This window comes from Neofelis nebulosa, chromosome 16 (assembly GCF_028018385.1).
Source record: "Neofelis nebulosa isolate mNeoNeb1 chromosome 16, mNeoNeb1.pri, whole genome shotgun sequence".
NCBI lineage: Eukaryota > Metazoa > Chordata > Mammalia > Carnivora > Felidae > Neofelis > Neofelis nebulosa.
In genome coordinates, this window is record NC_080797.1 from 61,253,114 (window position 1) to 61,273,321 (window position 20,208).

At 54.8% G+C, this 20,208-nt stretch overlaps 1 protein-coding gene across 6 annotated transcripts; it reads right to left on the minus strand.

Annotated features, from left to right (window-relative positions):
* Positions 1–3,129: 3,129 nt before the first annotated feature.
* FLOT2 (flotillin 2) lies at positions 3,130–19,958 on the minus strand. 6 transcript variants are annotated; one of them, XM_058704256.1, is made up of 11 exons: positions 19,712–19,958; positions 13,586–13,667; positions 10,552–10,642; positions 6,835–6,958; positions 6,304–6,422; positions 6,073–6,186; positions 5,852–5,971; positions 5,548–5,762; positions 4,955–5,138; positions 4,491–4,640; positions 3,130–4,413 (listed from the first exon to the last, which is right to left on the minus strand). In XM_058704256.1, exons 1-11 carry the CDS (start codon positions 19,758–19,760, stop codon positions 4,375–4,377), a joined length of 1,287 nt encoding a protein of 428 aa, XP_058560239.1. In that variant the 5' UTR covers positions 19,761–19,958; the 3' UTR covers positions 3,130–4,374. The 6 variants fall into 6 exon arrangements, with proteins under 6 accessions (XP_058560239.1, XP_058560238.1, XP_058560241.1 ...); XM_058704255.1 differs by lacking the exon at positions 10,552–10,642 and adding an exon at positions 7,957–8,047 and having other exon boundaries at positions 19,712–19,948; XM_058704258.1 differs by lacking the exons at positions 13,586–13,667; positions 19,712–19,958 and adding an exon at positions 7,957–8,047 and having other exon boundaries at positions 10,552–10,610.
* Positions 19,959–20,208: the final 250 nt, after the last annotated feature.

The following is a 20,208-nucleotide window of genomic DNA, read 5'->3' on the forward strand; positions in this document are numbered from 1 at the left end:
ACTAATCTGTTCTCCATTTCTAAAATTTTGTCATTTCAACGTTTTTAATTTATTTTTGGGACAGAGAGAGACAGAGCATGAACGGGGGAGGGGCAGAGAGAGAGGGAGACACAGAATCGGAAACAGGCTCCAGGCTCCGAGCCATCGGCCCAGAGCCTGACGCGGGGCTCGAACTCACGGACCGCGAGATCGTGACCTGGCTGAAGTCGGACGCTTAACCGACTGCGCCACCCAGGCGCCCCTAAAATTTTGTCATTTCAAAAATGTCAGACACATCTCACACCCATTAGGATGTGTACTATAAAAAAAACAACAACAACAAGTGTTGGCAATGATGTGGAAAAATTGGAACTCTTACACTGTTGGTGGAAATATAAAGTGGTACGGCTGCTGTGGAAAACAGTATAATTCCTCAAAAAATTAAAAATAGAATTCTCATATGACCCAGAAGAATGGAAAGAAGGATCTTGAGGAGATAGTTACACGTTCATGTGAATAATACATAGCAGCATTATTCACAATAACCAAAACATGGAAGTAACCCACCCAAGGGTCTATCAATGGATGAATGAATAAACAAAATATGGTATATACATACAATAGAATGTTATTCAGCCTTAAAAAGGAAGGAAATTCTGGGGCGCCTGGGTGGCTCAGTCGGTTGAGCGGCCGGCTTCGGCTCAGGTCATGATCTCGCGGTCCGTGAGTTCGAGCCCCGCGTCGGGCTCTGTGCTGACGGCTCAGAGCCTGGAGCCTACTTTGGATTCTGTGTCTCCCTCTCTCTCTCTGCCCCTCTCCCGTTCATGCTCTGTCCTTCTGTCAAAAATAAATAAACATTTTTTAAAGAAATTTAAAAAAAAAGGAAGGAAATTCTGACCATGGTACAACATGGATGAACTTTGAGGACATTATGCTAAGTGAAAGATGCCAGACACAAAAAGATGGCTACTGTATGATTCTACTTACATGAGGTACCCAGGGTAGCCAAATTCATAGAGACAGAAAGTAGGTTGGTAGTTGCTAGGGACTGAGGCAGAGTTAGTGTTTAATGGGTACAGAGTTTCAGTTTTACAAAAAGTAAAGAGTTCCGGAGATGCGTGGTGATGGATGCATAATAGTGTAAATGCACTTAAAACCAATGAACTGTATGCTTACAAATGGTTAAGATGCTAAATTTTATGTTACGTGTATTTTACCACGATTACAAATAAAAGTTATATAAATGAAATCAACATGTAACATTTTGGGATTGGTTCTTTCGGTTTAGTGTAATCCCTGGAGATTACTAGGTCTTTTAATAAATATTCTTTTCTTTTAAATTAAAACCTTTTTCGCGGGGCGCCTGGGTGGCTCAGTCAGTTAGGCATCTGACTCTTGATTTCGGCTCAGGTCATGATCTCATGGTTTGTGAGTTTGAGCCCTGCATCAAGCTCTGTGCTGACAGTGGGGAGCCTGCTTGAGATTCTCTCTCCTCTCCCTCTCTGCCCCTCCCCTTGTCATGTTCACTCTCTCAAAATAATAAACAACAAATTTTTTTTCCTTCTGGTATTTATTATTTAAAGTTTGTATTTATTTATTTTGAAAGAGAGAGAGAGCAGGGGAGGAGCAGAGAGAGTGAGAGAGAGAGAGAATCCCAAGCAAGCTCCCTGCTGTCAGTGCACAGCCTGATGCAATGCTTGAACTCACGAAGTGAGATCATGACTTGAGCTGAAATCAAGAGTCAGACGCTTAACTGACTGAGCCACCCAGGCTCCCCTATTTATTTATTTTTTAAAGTAAACTCTAGGGGCGCCTGGGCGGCTCAGTCGGTTAAGTGGCCGACTTCGGCTCAGGTCATGATCTCGCAGTCCGTGAGTTCGAGCCCTGGGTCGGGCTCTGTGCTGACAGCTCAGAGACTGGAGCCTGATTCGGATTCTGTGTCTCCCTCTCTCTGACCCTCCCCCATTCATGCTCTGTCTCTCTCGGTCTCAAAAAGAAATAAACATTAAAAAAAAAAATTAAAAAAAAAAACCAAAACTCCAGGACTCCTGGGTAGCTTAGTCGGTTGTGTCCAACTTTGGCTCAGGCCATGATCTGATCTCACCGTTCATCAGTTTGAGCCCCGCGTCAGGCTCTGCACTAACCGCTCACAGTCTGGAGCCTACTTCAGATTCTGTGTCTTTCTCTCTCTCTGCCCCTCACCTGCTGTGTTCTCTTTCTCTCATAAATAAACATTTGAAAAAAAATGTTTGCTTACCCTAAAGTCATGGAGATATTGTTATTTTCTACACATTTATTATCCTACTTTACACATTTAGATCTACAGTCCATCTGGAACTGATTTTGTGTACAATGTGAGGTTCAGGGTCAAGAACCACTTTTTCCCCCTCCCACAGATATCTAGTATCTTTCATTGAAAAGACTGTCCTTTCCCATAGCTCTGCATTGCCACTTCTGTCACAAAACACATGTGGGTCTAGGGATGCCTAGATGACTGTCAGTTAGGCGTCTGACTCTTGATGTTGGCTCAGGTCATGATCTCACAATTCGTGAATTTGAGCCCCGCATCAGGCTCCGTGCTGACAGCTCAGAGCCTGGAGCCTGTTTCGGATTCTGTGTCTCCCTCCCTCTCTGACCCTCCCCTGTTCATGCTCTGTCTCTCTCTGTCTCAAAAATAAATAAACGTTAAAAAAAAATTAAAAAAAAAAAAAGAAAAAGAAAAATACTAAAGCCCAGAGAGATGAAGATAATTGCTCAAGATCACACAGGTGGTAACAATAGGGCTAAAACTTAAACCCACGCAGTCTGATTCCAGAGTTCACGTTCTTAACGCCTGAGAAACGGGCTCTAGTACTGATTGAGGCTCAGGATGGACACAGTGGGGAGATGAGCCCGGCAGCCCCTTCCATCTTCTGCCTGCAATGGAGCCAGGTCTCCCAAGGCTCAGATCTGGACACAGCACCTGGGCCAATGGCCAGCCTGCCCCAGGATGCTGCTGGGGGCAAGGCCAGTGTGCTGATGCCCTCCAGTGGCTACCATGGGGAAGAACAGACAAAGTGTAACCGTGAGGCTGAATGCGCATGTGGGCAGGGGACCTGGTTAGTTCTTGCTTCCTGGTCTCCACTCTCACAGAAGAGACGATACAGGGCATAGGCATAACAGATCTTTATTTTACCAGAAGGGACAGGCAATGGGGCAGTGCAGCATCCAAGCCCCAGACCAGACATGCAGCATCCACATGCAGGAACAGCTACACAGGCTGGGGCAGAGCCAGAAGTGGGACACTGGGACCTCTGGACACCCACAGCATCCCTGCCAGGATGCTTGGGCCCCGGGCTCTTCTGTCTCCACTAGAGCAAGAAGACAGAGGACTGGGCTGCTTCCCCATGGCTGGAACCCTATCACTCTGGCCAGAAGGAAAGATGGCACGGGGGATATGATAAGAGTCTGGCCAGTCTACAGCACTCAACTCTGTATAGGGTTGGCACAGCCCTGCCCACTGGAAGGGGCTGGCCCGATACCCAGGACAGCACAGCCCTAGCAGGAAGACGGTCTACACACCTTCTAGTCCCCAGTGGGGCTAGACCCTGATCCCAAAAGAGTTTAGCAGAGTTGGGACCAAGCCCCACTCCACCTAGTAGGGACATGTCCACGAAGGGGACTTCCCTGAGCACAAGCAGGGGCCTCCTAAGGCAGTAGTAAACTGAGGGAGCTGCTATAGGCAGGAGGCCTTGCCTCTGCCCCTGGGTAGAGAGAGAGAGGTTAAGGTAGGAGAGCAGGCCTGGGGCTGGGGGAGGCTGAAGTAGGGCAGTGCCCGGCTAGGCCGAGGGGGTCTGGAGCGGGTGAGGCTGGGGACTTCCTGGGGTCGGGTTTAGGGCTGGGAAGACCAAGCCAAGAGAAGGGAGGGCGGCCATCCTACCCAGACCCTCCGCACCCATGCCGAATTTTGGCAAGGGCCACGGGGAGGATGGACAGATGCACAGAGAACTTCAAGGCACCAGGATTCTGAGGAGCAGCAGGGCTACTGCCCCCCGAGACAGACAGTGATTATAATACACATCTTTAGCTTAAACTACATGATGTGTGTAGAGGGTGGGAGCAGAGAGGGACAGAAAAAGACAGACAAAGGAGGAGACGTACAGGGAGAGGAGGGTGGAAGAGACCCACAAGATGAAAGTGGCAGTGAAAGTGAAGGTGTGGGGGGAGAAGAGGAAGGAGACAGCTAGAGACAGGACAGAAGGGAAGACAGCCACAGAAGGCCTGAACACGCAGCACTTCTGGTCCCTACAAAATAAGGCACCAGAGTCCGTAGCGTTCCCGTTGTCGCTGTGGTAGGAAAACGGGTGCTGGAGGGAGAGGCGGGCGGCTGCTGACGGGTGTAGGCCTTTGGGAGCCTCACGCCTGTGCGCCGGTGGCCTTCTTGATCAGGGGTATCTGCAAGGAAGGGAGGCGCCGTGAGGCCTCGGCTCTGCGGCCCGTGACTGCCCCACCCGCAGGCGGCCAGCACTCACCTTAGAGAGGTCCATGCCTGTGAGGGCGTGCACAGAGGCCGGCAGCTCGGCCAGCAGTCGGTTTACCTCCGACGTCACTTTGCTGTTGTCCCCACTGAGGACCACAATCTCATCGACTTTGGTCAGCGGGGCGGCGATTTTGGCAGCAATCTAGGTGGGGGAGGTGGGGGGAGGGCTCGGTTTGGTGCGCTCTGTCCTCCTGCCCTGCCCCGTCCAGCATCTCCCCTTCCTTTCTCCACCTCGCCTAAACCCCACCCCAGCTTGGGTGGCTCTTATTTGCAAGCCACGGTCAGTGAGACCCAGTGGGCCAGGGATGGGCCTGTGCCTGTTGCAGGGTTCCTGCCACCCCCCCCCCCACCCCCCCCCCCCCCCGCCGAGCACTCTCACATTTAATGTTTCTAGCCAGCCCGTCGCTGTGTTCCTGACAAGGCCCAGCCGGATCCACCCCGGGGCAAAGGCCTCACCTGGGGCAGGGCCTCCAGCACCAAGGCCATCTTGGCTGCATCCCCATATTTCTGGTAGGCCTCAGCCTTGAGCTTCATCCGCTCAGCTTCTGCCTTGCCCATCGCCTCGATGACTGCTGCCTCCGCCTCCCCGATTTTGCGGATCTTCTCAGCCTCCGCCTGTGCTAAGAGGACCTGCTTCACCCTGCAGGAGTTCAGGCCAGGCAGCATCAGTGCGAAGTGCCAGGGTGCCCTCAAGCCTTGCCTGGGGGCCAGCAAACCCTCAAGCCCTCTGCTCTGCCGGGTGTCAGGGGTTGGGGACCTAAGGAGGGAGGTGCCTTCTTCAGGCTCTGGCAGAGAGAGGCCACCAGCTGCCAGATGCAAATGGGAGAGACTAGCCAGGGACTGGCCAGGATGCCCGCTGTGCCAAGTACCATACCGGGCCCTCGGGTCTCCTTTATCTAGTTCAGCCTTCCCAACAGCAATCCCACTGGGAAGGCGGCACACCCCCACCTCAGTCAGCAGGTGCTGGGAGAGGCGGCTTCCACGCTGGGGCTGGAGAGGTGGATGGGAGAGGAGCCTGACTAGTCCCCCCCTCAGCCAGGGGCGCTCACTTTTCACCCTCGGCGATCTGCTGTATGCGGTGGGCCTCAGCTTCGGCAGGACAGCGCACTGTGGCAATGAGCTCCTTATCTGTGCGCAGGATCTCCTGTGCCTCCACTGCGATCTGCTTCTTGCGCTGTACAACCTCAATCTCAACCTCTTCCTGCCGGATCTTCTGCTGCTCACGGGCTCCTTGCAGCTCATAGGCCAGCTGGGCCTCAGCTGTCTGCGGCAGGAAGAAGGGCAGCACGTCAGAGGCTGGCTGCCAGGTCCCGAGCCCTGAGCCCCAACCTGGGATGCCCTACGGCTCCTCACCTTGATGTTGACCTCCTCACTGAAAGCTGACTTCTGTAGCTCGAAGGCTCGCTTGGAGTCGGCGATCTTGGTGTCTGCCATGAACTTCACATCCAGCATCTCCTTCTTGCACTCGGCTTCCTGGCAGCAGGAGGGGCAGGTGCTGAGGGTTCCCTCAACCTACCATGGTCCCACCCCCCCGAGATCCCTGGCCCTGGGGGCAGGAAGGAAAGCCCACGTACCCGGATGCCTGCGTCTCGCTCGGCCTCGGCCACCCCAATATCGGCATCTCTCTGTACCACGGCAGTCTGTGTCTTGCCCAAGGAGCTTAGATAGTCCACTTTGTCATACACGTCCTGGGAGGGAAGGGGGAGTCATCCTTGGGAAGAGTCATAGGTACAGAGGTGCCCCTCCTGCCAACACCCCCCTCCCAGGGGGACGTGGGGGGCTGCAGCCTTCCTATCGCACTGCACCTTGATGGTGAAGCTGAGGATCTCGATGCCCATGCGGCCGACATCAGGGGCCGCCACCTCCCGCACCAGCTTGGCAAACTGGTCCCGGTCCTGATAAATCTGCTCCACGGTGAGGGTCCCTGGGAACAGAGGGATCATGGGCTGGTTCCCTGGGGGCCCAGCCCACCGCAGAAGGGACGAGGCATACAAGCAGCAGTCTGACTGCATGCCCACGTAGTGCAGTCTGAGCTGGGTCTTCCCGGGGTTTCTTCTTCACAGTATTTAACACTGAGCCTCCTCTTGCAGAGTCCAGGCTGGATGAGGAAAAGTGTCTCAAGCAACACCAGGAGCCTGGCCAGACTGGCGGCCCCTCACCTCCCCATCCCAATGCCCTCCCCTTTGCCTCAAGTCACCGGAAGTTTGGAAAGGAAACCTTGGTGGGACTGACAGACCTCCCTGCCCTGCCCCACGCCCCTCCCTGGCCTTGGCTTGGAGAGCCTGCGAGGTTCCTCAAAGGCAGCAGAGGGGTCCCTGGGAGGGGCAGGGCCTTACCAAGGATGGAGCGCAGGTGTCCCTCCAGGGTCTGCAGGACGACGTTCTTGATGTCCTGCACGTTCTTGCCCAGAAACTGCTCGCAGGCCACTGCCAGGAGCTCCTTCTCCGTCATGATCTTCACCTGCCAGTAGTCACAGAGGCGCCTGAACCAGGCTGGAGGGGGGCAGATGGAGTCCCCAGACCCAGAGATGTGGAGGATGGTGGCTGTGCCCCTCCCCTCTTTTCTCAGACCCGGAGGCCTAGGGGCCAGGAGGGGACAGAGTCTGTCTGAGGCCTCTGGTGGGGAGAGCACACATGGAATTCTTACACTGACAATTTTTATCTTCACTGGCAGCCTCGGGCCCTGACACGGCCTCTCTGCTGGGCATTTGGGGCTCATCTCCCCACCCTCAGCCCACTCACTATTCCCTCGTTAGCCAATTCCTCCCATGCAGTCTCCCCACAGGTGGGAGACCTGCAGGCTGAGGGGCAGAGAGGGCAAAAAGGAAAATGAGTGATAGGGACACAGATACACAGACTAGGGAAGAGAGCCTGGACAGGGCAGGAGACAGGTCCAGGGGGATGCCACCGAGGGTGGGTATCCACCTGCCTTTCATACCTGAGGTATTAAGCCAACCACCCCCTCACCAGGAGCCTATAGCATGGTTGCACCTTGCTGCCCTGTGACGTTGAGAACTGGACTGGAGCAGGAAGCCCCTCACCCTGGCCCCGAGCTGGGAACATAAAGCAGCCTCCGACAACTCCTCTGCCTCACGTGGCCTCCCCTCTGGTCCCCTTTAGCCCCCTCCCCAGGGAACAGGGAAGGCCTGGATTCTGGGGCGTGGCACTTCCAACACCTGCAAAGAATGGGGTGGGGTTAGTGAGCCAGGAGCCCTCAGCACTGGTTCTGTCTCTTGCGAGCCCGCTGAGGAGAGAAGGGGTGTCTGTTAGTCCTACTGAGTGGCCAAGAGGCCGAGTGAGCACATTCCGGTGACGATGACCCTCTCTTGGAAGGGGGGCAGGGGAAGGGGCACTGGAGGGAGACTGCCCCTGGCTGCCGTCCTCTCCTCCTCCCCCCAAACCCCGGCACAGGGACGAGGCAGCTCAACGGACATGCGTGGGGCTGCTGGGTTACTATACCTGGGCGACACCCGTCACAGTTAAAGCTACCCCCTCGGCCGTCTCTACGTCCTCGCAGCGGGGCTGCAACGTCATAATCTCTAGGGAAATCCTGCCAAGAAATGCAAAACAGGGGCATGGGTCTGGGGGCCCAGGGCCTGGGGTGTGGGGAGAGTCCAATACCTCACTGCTCCGACTGGGACAGGCCAGGGGTCCTGCTGCAGAGGGTGGGGTGGGCGCTTTGAGGGGTCGTAGTCAGGAGTCTGTGGGGAGATGGGTGGGAAGGCAGAGCAGCATGGGTGTGGGTGGCTCCGGGGGAAGCAGTGTAAGTGTTCTGCCCACGGCACACATGTCTGCTCAGATGAGCCTGGCCTGCAGAGTAGGGAAAGGAAGTAGAGCAGTGGTTGTGGGCGGTCTGGGCCAGTGCGGACAGTCCAGGTGTAGCTGTGTGTGTGTGTGTGTGTATGTGTGTGTGTGTGTATATGTGTCCTGGGAAAAACACGTAAGCGCTGGTACTCCGGGCTGGGCTGTGTGGGTCATCCACGGGTGCCATCTGAACGTTCCCAGGGGCCTTCACCTGTCCCCAAGGCACCCCGGGAGGCTGCCCGGAGAGCCCTGCCTACTAGCCTGGCGTATTAGGAGTATGCCCGCTGCCGGGCCGAGACAGAGGTGACCCTGCGTCTGCGCCTGGCCAGGGGAATCCTGCCCGGTCCCTTCACCTGGCAACAGGCTGGACTTGAAGCCTACCCTCTGGGGTTGGGCCCAGGTGGCTCAAGTGGGGAACCGGGGCTGAGGTCACACGAGGGCTTCCTGGCCCAGACAATCTCCAGGGTCCACATCACCCAGCTTAAAAGGGACATAGGTATCTGCAGTTGTCTCAAGTCAGTAGCAGTTTGGAGGCAGAGCGGGGTTTCTTTAGCCAAGGGTGTCGAGGGAGGCTGGGACCCTACTGGTTCCACACAAAGTGCTCTGAGTTTGTCAGGCCTCCGTGCCGAAGCCTGCCTGCACACGGCTACAAGGAGTGGGTAAGGTGGGGACAGTCCCCTTCCCCGTTAGAGCCGGCAGGCTGGGTGAGGAAGGGAGAGGTGGTGCGGGGTTGTGCCTGAGAAGCCGGAAGGGCAATTTCCAGCAAGGTAAGGGGATTGGTAAGATGGTGTTTGGGCCCTTCCGGTCTGGGCGCCCAGCATGCAGGCTCTGAGGGGGCAGGGGCTTTCTGATGCTCACCGCAGTGCCTGGAACTGGGAAGGCGCTCAACAGGGAGCTGCTGAGGGAAGCAATGAAGATGACCACCTGCATATTACAAAGAAAGTGCTGGGAGTTACCGAACACCCTGGCTCAGGAATGGGTTTCATTGGCTACAGCTGCATGGCAGTGAAGAGCGAGACATCGGGCCACTTGCTTTTCAAAGTGAGACTGGGGAGCACCTGGGTGGCTCAGTTGGTTGGGCGGTCAGCTCTTGGATTTCGGCTCAGGTCACGATCTCACAGTTGGTGGGATCCAGCCCTGTGTTGGGCTCTGCACTGATAGCGTGGAGCCTGCTTAGGATTCTCTTTTCCCCCTCTCTCTGCCCCTCCTCTGCTTGCTCTCTCACATTCTCTCAAAATAAATAAATGAACTTGGGGTGCCTGGATGGCTCAGTCGGTTGAGCGTCTGACTTTGGCTCAGGTCATGATCTCACAGTCAGCGGGTTCGAGCCCCGCATTGGGCTCTGTGCTGACAGCTCGGAGCCTGGAGCCTGCTTCTGATTCCGTGTCTCCCTCTCTCTCTGCTCCACCCCCGCTCATGCTCTGTCTGTCTGTCTCTCTCTCTCAAAAATAAACATTAAAAATTTTTTTTCAAATAAAATAAATGAACTTTAAAAATACCACACACCCATGTGTGCGCACACACACACACAGAGACCGGATTAATAATAAAAGCTTAGGTTTTTCTAGCACTTCTTTTCCAAAAATCTCAAAAAGCCCTCATGTTGTTTTACTTGCCTTTCCAATATCCCTACAGAACACGTAGAGGACATGATTCCCCTACTTCACACACAGGGAAACTAAAATCTTAGTGACAAGAGATTTTCTCAAAGCCTTCTCAACAAAAATTAGGAGCAGGGAATGGCCAAGGCTCATTTTGCTGATGCCTGTCAAGGAGGTCGGAGGAGCCTGAGGAACAGAACTTTTCATGGGACCCATTTTCTGGCCTTGTGAGAAGGAGGGCTAGGGCTCGACACTGGGGTGTCAGCATGGACGGGAGGCTGGCAACGGGCTCCGCAGGACCTGGAGTGGTTGGGACTGAACACTTCCTGTCCAGACAGCCGAGTTCTGGCACACAGGGGCCTGTGTCTCCTGCCTCAACTTACCCCTTGGCATCCCAGGACATTCACTAGCAGACCTGGGAGGGGTTCCAGAATCCTTTGCTCTTTCCCCACTAGCAGCCCCAGTCAGTGAGGGCAAAGGAGCTGGGGATCTCTAGGGGTCCATCCTGGCACCCACAGCAGCACAGGTGGGAACAGAGGGGAGGGAGGCACATTTTCGGAGGGGAGTCCATCTGGCTCCTGCCTGCCAGGCCCCGCTGGGCAGGAAGAGAGAAGGTTAGACACAGAGGAGGAAGCAGGTGGGTTATTACCTGTGCAACCCCTGTTACGAATAGCGGGACCCCCTCCGACGTCTCAATATTCTCACAGCGACACAGGATGGTCATAACCTCCAGAGACAGTCTGAGGAGCAGCCAGGGGGAGGGAGAGGTAGGGAAAGGAGGGGGTAGGAGGGGACACAGCAAACACACACAGTGGTTACCAGACAAGCAACGATGCCGGATGCCTGGGGCAGGGCGGGGTTGCTCTTAGTAATTTAGCCCTCTACTGGCAGCTCAGCCTAGGGTTGTAGGGGGACAGAGGAAGGCCCCTTGCTGGCCTGAGGCCTCTGGGTCTCTTTTCCCATACCCCTCTAAGGAGGAGCGGCTGGGCTGGGGAAAAAGCCTACGACCTGAGGTCGGGAGGCCTGTGCACAGGGCACCTGCGTTGCCCACCACCTCACTTTCCCAGGAAACTCCTGGCAGACTCCTGGCAGGAGAGTCTGGGAGACTTAGTGTCAGCTCTACTCTCCAAACACAGGCAAGCCTGTGTTTCCAGAAATTGGACAGAAGAGGCCACTCTGGGGATTAATGAACCACAGCAAATACCAAATCCTGCTTGGGTTTGTGTTACATATCACTAAGTAGGCAATTTAGGGCCAGGAAAGCCCAAAGAAAACCTTGGATTTTCTGATTTGGGGGGCTAGGTGTCAAGGAAGGCTGGAGGAGAAAGTGTGTCCCTCCCACAATATTCACAGGGACAACTGGGAGGTGACGGGGTAATTCACTTTGGGATTTCCAAAGTTGGGCAGAGGCAAAGAGAGTCATGGCAAACAAAATGAAGCGTCTTGAAGCTGTTTAGGCCACCCTAGCTGGGCCTCCCTCGTGCAGCACGTGTGTGCGAGTGTGTGCAGGGTGGCAGGCCAGGCAGAAGCCGGGATGCTGACAGCGTGGACACTTTCCTTCAACCAGAAGAAGGGAGGACGGTGGCAGAAGCTGAAGGAGCAGAGGCAGGCAGACTGGGGGATGGGGGTGGGGGATGGGAGCCCCGCCTCACCCAGCACCGTGCCAGCCCGGGGGGCTCTGGCCGTGCAGATGTGGAAAGGTTGCCTTCATTTGAGCCCCTGACACTGGCACTCCTCGGCCTGAGAGGACTCAGACAGGAACCCACTAAGCTCTCTTCTGGGGAAGGAGGAGAGAGGGAGATAGGAGAGAGGGAGGGAGGGAGGGGAGGAAGGAGGGAAGACAGGAGGCTGCAGCTCAGATGCCAGAGGTGGAGGATTCACTCAGGTAAGGGAGAGAGAGCTGCCACATCAGGGCCTCAGGACAGCACAGGATGTGGCGGCAAAGTGCAGCAGGCAGGGCTTCATCGAGCCTGGCGAAGAACGGCTGACAACGGAGGCGGGGGACCTGGAGGGCGGTGTGCGGAAAGTATCTCGAAGGGGAGGCTAGAATCCAGGCTGGGTTAGAAGCCTCTACTCTGACCTGAGGGGCTCTTCCTGCCGGCCTAGGGAAACAGAAGCCCCAGCTTGTAGAGACGTCCTTCAGGTAGGCTAGGGGTCGGGGAAGGGACTGCCCTTGGACACAGAGCCCAGGAAGGGGCGGGCTCGAGGCTTAGACCACCCAGCAAGTGGCACCATAGGGAGAATGCTAAGCCTGGGTGTGTGAGGTCAGTTTCCCAGGATGACGTACAAGGCCCTCTACTCCTTACTTCCAAACGTACTGTCAGAGAAGCTTGGCTCTCCTGTCCTGGGGCTCTGCTGCCTGGAGCAAAAAGCAGGAGGGGGTGCCAAGAACGTAGAGAAAGGGATGCAGGCGTGTCACCCTAGCAGTGGATGCCTGCGTGGGACAAGTCTCTGGGTAAAGTTGCAAACTCTCCAGGACTGGCTGTACCGCAGTGTCTGGACGACTTACTCGGTCATCCCAGGACTGCAAGGCATGTGGGGTGGGGTGACAGTACCTCTGGAGAGGGCACCCCGTGGCTTCCGACAGGCCACTGGCCCACTCAGGAGGGCCTCGTGTCCTCCTGAGAAGTTGTGATCAGTACTGGTTACTCTCGGACACTTTTGGCCTTGAGCCAGGAGAGTCCCCCAGGATTCCTCAACTCGGGCAGAACAAAGTGAGGGGAGAGCAGAGGGGGTTACGAGAAATCAGTGAAGTTAAAAAGGTGACCTGCTTCCCCATGGCCCTGACCCTGGCCAACACCCTCAGTCCCCCTGGAGTCTCAAGCGTAGAGCTCGGCGCAGCCACGGAGGGCCTCTCTCTGCTGACTGGGGGGGCTGGGCCAGAGGGGGATTTCCACTGCAATCGCTGCTGTTTTCCCTCCGGGGTGACCATCACTTCCCCTCTCTGTTGCGTGGGTCCTGGCCTGGAAGGATCTGGGCATAGTCAGGAAGGGGGTGACGGTGGAAAAGTGGCTGGCACACCTCTTCTCCTTGTGGGTAGGCAGTGAGGGAGCCAGGAGAGGCCCAGGCCAAGTCTGGTCCCGCTGAGCGTTCTGGGGGAGCCCCAGGGAGAGCCGGATGGTGGGCCCTCTGGGGGGCTGCAATGTCCCTTCCTCTGGTGAGTCTTTCCAGACTGACTGAGGAGGTCCAGACCTGTTTTGCCCAGCCCGGCACCAGTTCCTTAGATCCCCACCCCCTGTCGGTAAGCTGAGGCTATCATGGAGCCCTTCACAATGTGCATCCGTCATTCTCTGCCCTTTAGCCCTGCCTACACTGTCCAGGCCTGCACGGGTGAGGGCGTGTGTGGGTCTCTTCGGCCCTTCCTCTCCACAGGGAATAGGGCTTCGAGAATAACTGAGTTAGGCTCAGGGAGTCAGGATTCTGCTTGGGCATGACCCTGGATTCTCTGGGACAGAAGTGACGTCTCCAGTGGAAAAAGCATACCCACTAAGGAGAAGGTGCCCGCAGACAGACCCCCTGTGTCCCTGTGCAACCCATCTCACCTGCTTCTTAGGAGGCCCCCAGCATGGGAATGTGGCAAGGGAGGATGCTCTAGCTGACCAGGGGGTGAAGCGGGGAAGGCTGGAAACCCTTTTCTCCCTTGCCCACCAGGATGCCAGGTGCCCCAGCCCCTGGGCCCTTACCTCTGAGTGTCGGAGATACACCACCAGGCCCAGGCCCAGCCGCCAAACACGTACTGTTTATAGTCAGAACCACAACAGCCCCCTGGAGAGCAAAGCAAACCACTGCTGGTCAGTCAGTTCTTGGGTTTGTCTACCCCCCATCCCTCCAACAGCAACTCTGGGCCTTTACTCACTCTGACAGTTGACAAGCCCCACTGTTGGGTGCTGAGCTTACACAGAAATGAGAGACAGACAGGGGTGCCTGGGTGGCTCCATCGGTTAAGCCTCTGATTTCAGCTCAGATCATGATCTCGCAATTCGTGAGTTCCAGCCCTGCATTGGGCTCTGTGCTGACAGCTCAGAGTCTGGAGCCTGCTTTTCCCTCTCTCTCTGCCCTTCCCCCAACTGCTCTCGATCTCTCCCCAAAATAAATAAACATTAAAAATTTTTAAATAAAAAAAAAAAAAGGGAGACAGACAATTTGGTAGACAACTTGCATAGAAAGAAGGCTATCCAATGAGTGGTTCCGAATGTAAGTACTTTCAGAGAACAGAAGTCAGTGGGCAGGAGTGAGCAGGAAAAGCTTCATCTTTCATTTAACCATTCATTCAGCAAACAAGTAGACTGTTTCTGTGCTAGGAATAAAGAGATGAAGATACAATTCCTATCTTTTTTTTTTAATTTATAATTCTTATCTTTTTTTAATGTTAATTTATTTTTGAGAGAGAGAGACAGAGCACGAGTGGGGGAGGGGCAGAGAAGGAGACACAGAATCCAAAGCATGCTCCAGGCTCTGAGCTGTGGGCACAGAGCCCGACGTGAGGCTTGAACTCATGAACCGTGAGATCATGACCTGAGCTGAAGCTGGATGCTTAACCCACTGAGCCGCCCAGGCGCCCCTACAATTTCTACCTTGAAGGAGGTGGGAACTTTTCCTGAGATAATTGTAATACCATGTACCAGGGAGTGTGCAGAACAAGAAGGGGTGCAGGGCACAGGGGGGGCGGGGGGGCCCCGGGAGGCTGAAGGGAGCGAGGTGTCTTGGAGCCAAGATGGGATCCTTGCTCATGCCCAGCAGACACATCTCAGTAAGGTTGGTTCTCTACTTCCAGGGCTTCAGAGTGACTGTGTACTTCTTATGGGAGTGAATGGGGAAGGCAAGGCCTCAAAACAAAGGCCAACCGGTGGTACCAGTGGCAGAAGTGGAGACAAAGAGAAAAGGCCTGAAAAGGAAGTGGTTCGTTCTTATGGGGCGCCTGAGTGGCTCGGTTGGTTACGCGTCCGACTTTGGCTCAGGTCATGATCTCACAGTTCATGGGTTTGAGCCTCGTGTCAGGCTCTGTGCTGACTGCTCGGAGCCTGGAGCCTGCTTCAGATTCTGTGTCTCATTCTTTCTCTGCCCCTCCCCCGCTTGTATTCTGTCTCTCTCTGTCTCTCAAAAATAAACAAATGTAAAAAAAAAAAAAAAAAAAATTTTTTTTTTAAGGAAGTGGTTCCTGAAAACTATATCAGCTAAACAGAATGTTGAATCGGGCCCCAACTCGGATCCAGCTGTAGACATGTCCAGCATGCTGGCATAATGTCTATGCAGAAGTGAGAAGAACCAATTCCTGAAATTCTTGTTGTGAACTGATAATACCAAAATTATTCACCGAGTTCAAGAAAACTTTAGTAAAAGCTAGAGGGGCAGTTTCCTGGCAGTGCAGAAAAATGTGCAGGAAACAGATGATTCAAAGGAAATGGGATTTGGGAAAAAGCCAGTGGGTATCATCATTTCTGTATTCACAGACTTCAGTTTCCAGGAAAGCCTTAGGGTGTGTGCCTCCAAAGGTCAAGGGTCAGGGGTAGTTTCATGTAGTTGAGTTACGGTGCCTCTGAGGACCCACAGCGGGGTACAAGCAGGGTAGAGGGGCAGAGGCCAGATCATAGAGTGTCTCAGGTATCAGGCCAAAGAGCTGGGTGTGTGTGTGTGTGTATGTGTGTGTGATGGCGGGCGGGGGGGGGGGGTACGGGGGGCTGGTCACACAAGGATTTAAGGTGAGGAGCAACAAAATTACATTTGCCTTTTAGAAACACCACTTTGCACAAGGTGGAAGAAGGGGGTGGGGTGGCCAAGGAGATTGGGTAGAAGCCTCTTGCAGTGACTTAGGCAAGACATGGTGGCTGATGTCATGGAGTAACTTCTAGAGCAGTCTTGTCCAAGAGAACTGTGAGGGTGGAAGTGTTCGATGGCTGCACTGTGCAATATGGCAGCCACTAGCCACATGTGCTTACTGAGGACTGGAAATGTGGCTGGTACAACCGAGGAACTGAATTTCTAATAAAAAAATTTTTTTTTAAGTTTATTTATTTTGAGAGAGAGAATGCACATACACATTGGAGAGGGGAAGAAAGAGAGGGAGAGAGAATCCCAAGCAGAGTCCGCTCTGTCAGCAGAAAGCCAGACTCAGGGCACGATCTCATGAACCGCAAGATCACAACCCAAGCCGAAATCAAGAGTTGGACATCTAACTGACTGAACCACCCAGGCTCTCCTCTAATTTAATTTAAAGTGGCTATTGGCTACCACATGGGTGCACCTCCAGAGTACAGGTTTGAGTGGGTGGTGAAGTCAACAACAGAACCAGAGACAACACAGAGAACAGGGAACTGGAGACAAGTTTTGGACAGGTGGAGGCGAAGGACAAAGACCTCACTAGTGCAGAAAGCCTGTCACCTTAAAGAACTGGTGTCCGAGACTGCTCCCCGAGAGCCAACCCAGTTTCCTGGGCCTGCCTCTGTGCACAGTGTGCAAGGAGCCGAGCCAGAAGTCCAGGGAGTAAGGCGCAGCCCCGCAGTGTGAGTAGGGGTGGAAAGAGGCCTGTTTCTCTGGGGGGGGAAATAACTGTCCACAAGGCTGTTGCTCAAGGGAAGCTAGCGTAGGCTTCTCTGCTCTGGGAAGTGGGGTAAGGGAGGCCTCTAAGGACAAGCAGTCAACCTGAAACCTAAGCCATCTCGGGATCTGGAGAAACTGAAAGGGTCAAAAAATCACAGCTTGTTTCACTTTGGGCCTGGTGAGGGCTGGGGCCTCCAGCGGGCTCCAGGGCACTTCTCACTGTGCTGGGGGTGGAAGCAGTAGAGGTGGGGTGGGATCGCGTGGGGGAAGGGGGTGTCCACCCTTTACCTTTAACTTATTCTTTGACCTTGAGAGCAGGCGGCCACAGCCGAAGCTGGGCCTTGGCCAAGGGCAAGATGGCCAAGTTCCCAGGGGTAGCAACAACAGGAAGCTCGTACTGCCAGCCTGCCCCACCCCCAGCAGCTTCCTGCCCTGAAAGGCATCTCCCTCCCAGATTCCTGGTCACACTGAGCCTGAGCACCACACCCAAGAGAGGACACTCAGGTGCCCCTTCCTTGACGTCCCTAGCTTTCACTCTCTTCACACCTGGAAGTTTCTTCTAATTTTATCTCACTTTTTCTAACTCAACTTACTTGCCTTTGCCCTGTCCTTATCCAAGCTGAAGAATCACATGCCAACCTCTGCCCCACTCTTAGCCCCTCCAGACCCAGTCCATCCCTCTACCTTCTCGGGAATATTCTGCTCCCTTCCTGCCTCTCTTCTACCTTCTTCCCACTACTCCAGAAGACAAGGGGGATTTAGCCTCTTTTGAGCCACAGCCCTGTTAGTAGTCCAGCAATGCCGGAATGCTGATAAATGCATAAAATACATAAGAAACAATTATACTGAAAGTTATCAAATTATTAAAACCACCAAATGTGTGACATGTAATACATAGTAATAGGTGTGAAATAGTAACACATTAAATAATAAAATCAAGTGGTTAATAACTAGCTAAACTTCAAGTACTGATGAGCGTAAATAATTTTTTTTTTTTTAAATCTAAGTTAACATATAGTGTAGTAACGGTTTCAGGAGTAGAATTTAGGGATGCTAAAACTACTCACTTTTTAAAGAAATTTTATTTAAATCCAAGTTGGTTAACATACAGTGTAGCGATAGTTTCAGAAGCAGAATTCAGTGAGAGTGTAAATGACTTCAAAGGTACCTGCTACAATGGCAGTATGGTAGGAAAATACCTGCTAATGCTATCATGGATTGTGGCTGACATTTATAATCCGAAGAAAGGCTAACTTTCAATTAAGGTTAGTGACAAGGTTGGGAGCATGTCTTTCCCCCATCCAAACGCACAGACCTCTAAATTCTACCCACGGACTCCGGGTTAAGAACCTCTGACCTATTGTAGAGATGAGAGAAAGATGTATGGTGTTTGGATTCCCCCTTTAAAATTGCTAAAAGGAGAGAGGGAGAGGGAGAGAGAGAGAGAGAGAGAGAGAGAGAGAGAGACACAAAAAGGTTTGATATTACAGAATGAAGAAGGGAGGTTAGACAACCAGGAAAATCCTCCAGCCTTTTCAGGTGCAGAAGATGACCAGGAGATCATCCTTGAGAACGGCATCCTTCTCAAATTGGGCTGACTGTGATGCCTCCAGACCTAGATGCAGGCTTAAGTAACCAGGTGGGGGGCAGGGCCGGGAGTGGTTGCTCTGCTCTGCTCTGCTGGGAGTTCTGTGAGGGAGAGCTGCATCTCTATCCGTCTGATCGGCTCAAATCCCCAGGTTCTGTTATCCTGAGCCTTATCCCTCCCTCTTCTCTCCTACCCTTCCTTGACTACAGTGCCCTCAATTCTCGGCACGGCCTCCGCTCCCTCCTAAAACAGGGGAGGGAGGCCACTGCATTGGCCTCTGGCCAGAGGACCAGATTTCCGGCAAGTGGAAGGTACAGAGCAGCCTAACTCAGGTGCTCCTCTCACCCCTTAGTCTCTCCACAGGGACAGGATTGGAGCTTTTGTCTCCTCAGCTCAGGGTCTGGACTTCCGGAAAGAAAAGTCTACCAGAGAAAGTGCCATGCAGATTTTCAGGTTCTAAAAGTCTTTTTTAGGACTGGGGTCCGGGAGACAGGTGCAAGTCTGGCCTCAGTGCTCTCTGGGGGTCTCCCTCCTAAATCCCAAGGCCACCTCTGGTCTTGTCTGCTCTTCCCTACAAGAGTAGGAGGGTCCTGATCAGGGAGGGCGAGCATTTCCTGTCCCAGTGGAGAGACTGATTTTGAGATCCAAACCGAGCCAGAGGCCATGTTCTGGGGTAAAAGTTCCCAATGGATTCATCACACCTCCCCAAGGGGCAGCTACAAACCCTGGTCTAGCTCACCCTCTGCTACCCACTTCTGTAGCCAGCCCTAACAACTCTGCACACAGGCTGGAAATTGACATTGATAGTAGGAAGTAAGACCTGAAGGATTCCTGCAGCCACAGGCCTCCAAGCTGTCAGGAAACCACCCTTCCCAGCACCTGTGAGCCAGCCAGGGGTTGCACAAACCGGTGGCTTGAAAGGCTTCAGCCACCTCTCAAGATACCCAAATACACAATTTAAAAAGCAGCCTTAAGGCAAAGATACCTCTCCCTTCCCCAGCACAGCAGTCAAGCCCCACCTAAGCTCCCAGAAATTCTGGAGTCTGTAGCATTTTGCAACCGCGGCGACACAGCCCAGAACCCGGTTTCTCAACCTGTAGAGGCCGCACCCGCATCTCCGGGGGTGGGCAGTGCCAGTAAACCCCAGCAAGCCCTAACCCGCTCAGAATTAACGGGAACAAAAGGATCCCCGTCCCAGGGCCCCATCCCCAGGCAGGCACCTGCCCTCCAAAGCCTCAAGACCCACCCCAAGGGCCGGGCCCTGGAATCCAGCCAAACCGCTACGTTCTGGGAACCACGGGTCCCCTCCCCACGGCCTCAGTTCGGGACCCCCTAGGCCACAGTGGAGTAGAGGGGAGGAGACCGTGCCCAAGGAGGAGGCGGAGACAGGAGGGAATAAACACGGGAAAACACGCAGTGGGAGGGAGAGTCTCGAGGGCTCGGAACACCGCAAGTGTGAGAATGGGGTCCCCTCCTGTAAGGTTCTCGGGCCCAACACCCGCGCCCCCACCTTCCGCACTGCCCTCCGCCCTCTGAGCCCCTCCCCGGCCTAGCCCGTCCCCGCTAGCTCCCCAGCCCCGCACCCACCCCCGCGCCCCTCTTCACCCACCTTCGCGGGCACAGCCCGCGTCCCAACCCTCTCCGCCCCGGCGCCCCAGACCCAACCCCCTCGCCGCCCTCTCACCTGAAACCACCAGCGCCTCGTTGGGCCCCACCGTGTGGCAATTGCCCATGGCGCCGGTGGGACGGAGGGCCCGTGGGGAACGCAGAGACCTGTACGGCACGGCCCGCACCACCCGCACCGCCGGCCGCGCCCAGCCTATCCCGCCACCCCCAGCGGCCGCCCGCGCGCCCGCCCGCGCCCCTCCGCGGTCGCAGCCCCACCGGAAGTGTAGCGGCGGAGGGCGGGGCCGGCGGGCGAGAGGCGGCAGTCGACGCGCTTCATTTCCCAAGGCCCCAGCTCCACAGCGCCCGGGAAGGCGCCCCCCCCCCCTCCCCTCCCCCCGGCCGCCTGCATAACGACCGCCCGGCCCTGCCTCACCTCCCCGCCCCCACCTTACCGCCGGGGGCCCTGGAGTCCCGCCGCTCCTGCTCTTACCCGCGGGGAGACCTTGGGCGAGTCCGTTACCAATGCAGCCTAATCCCGCCTCTGCAAATGGGGGTCACTTAACTACCTGGCTA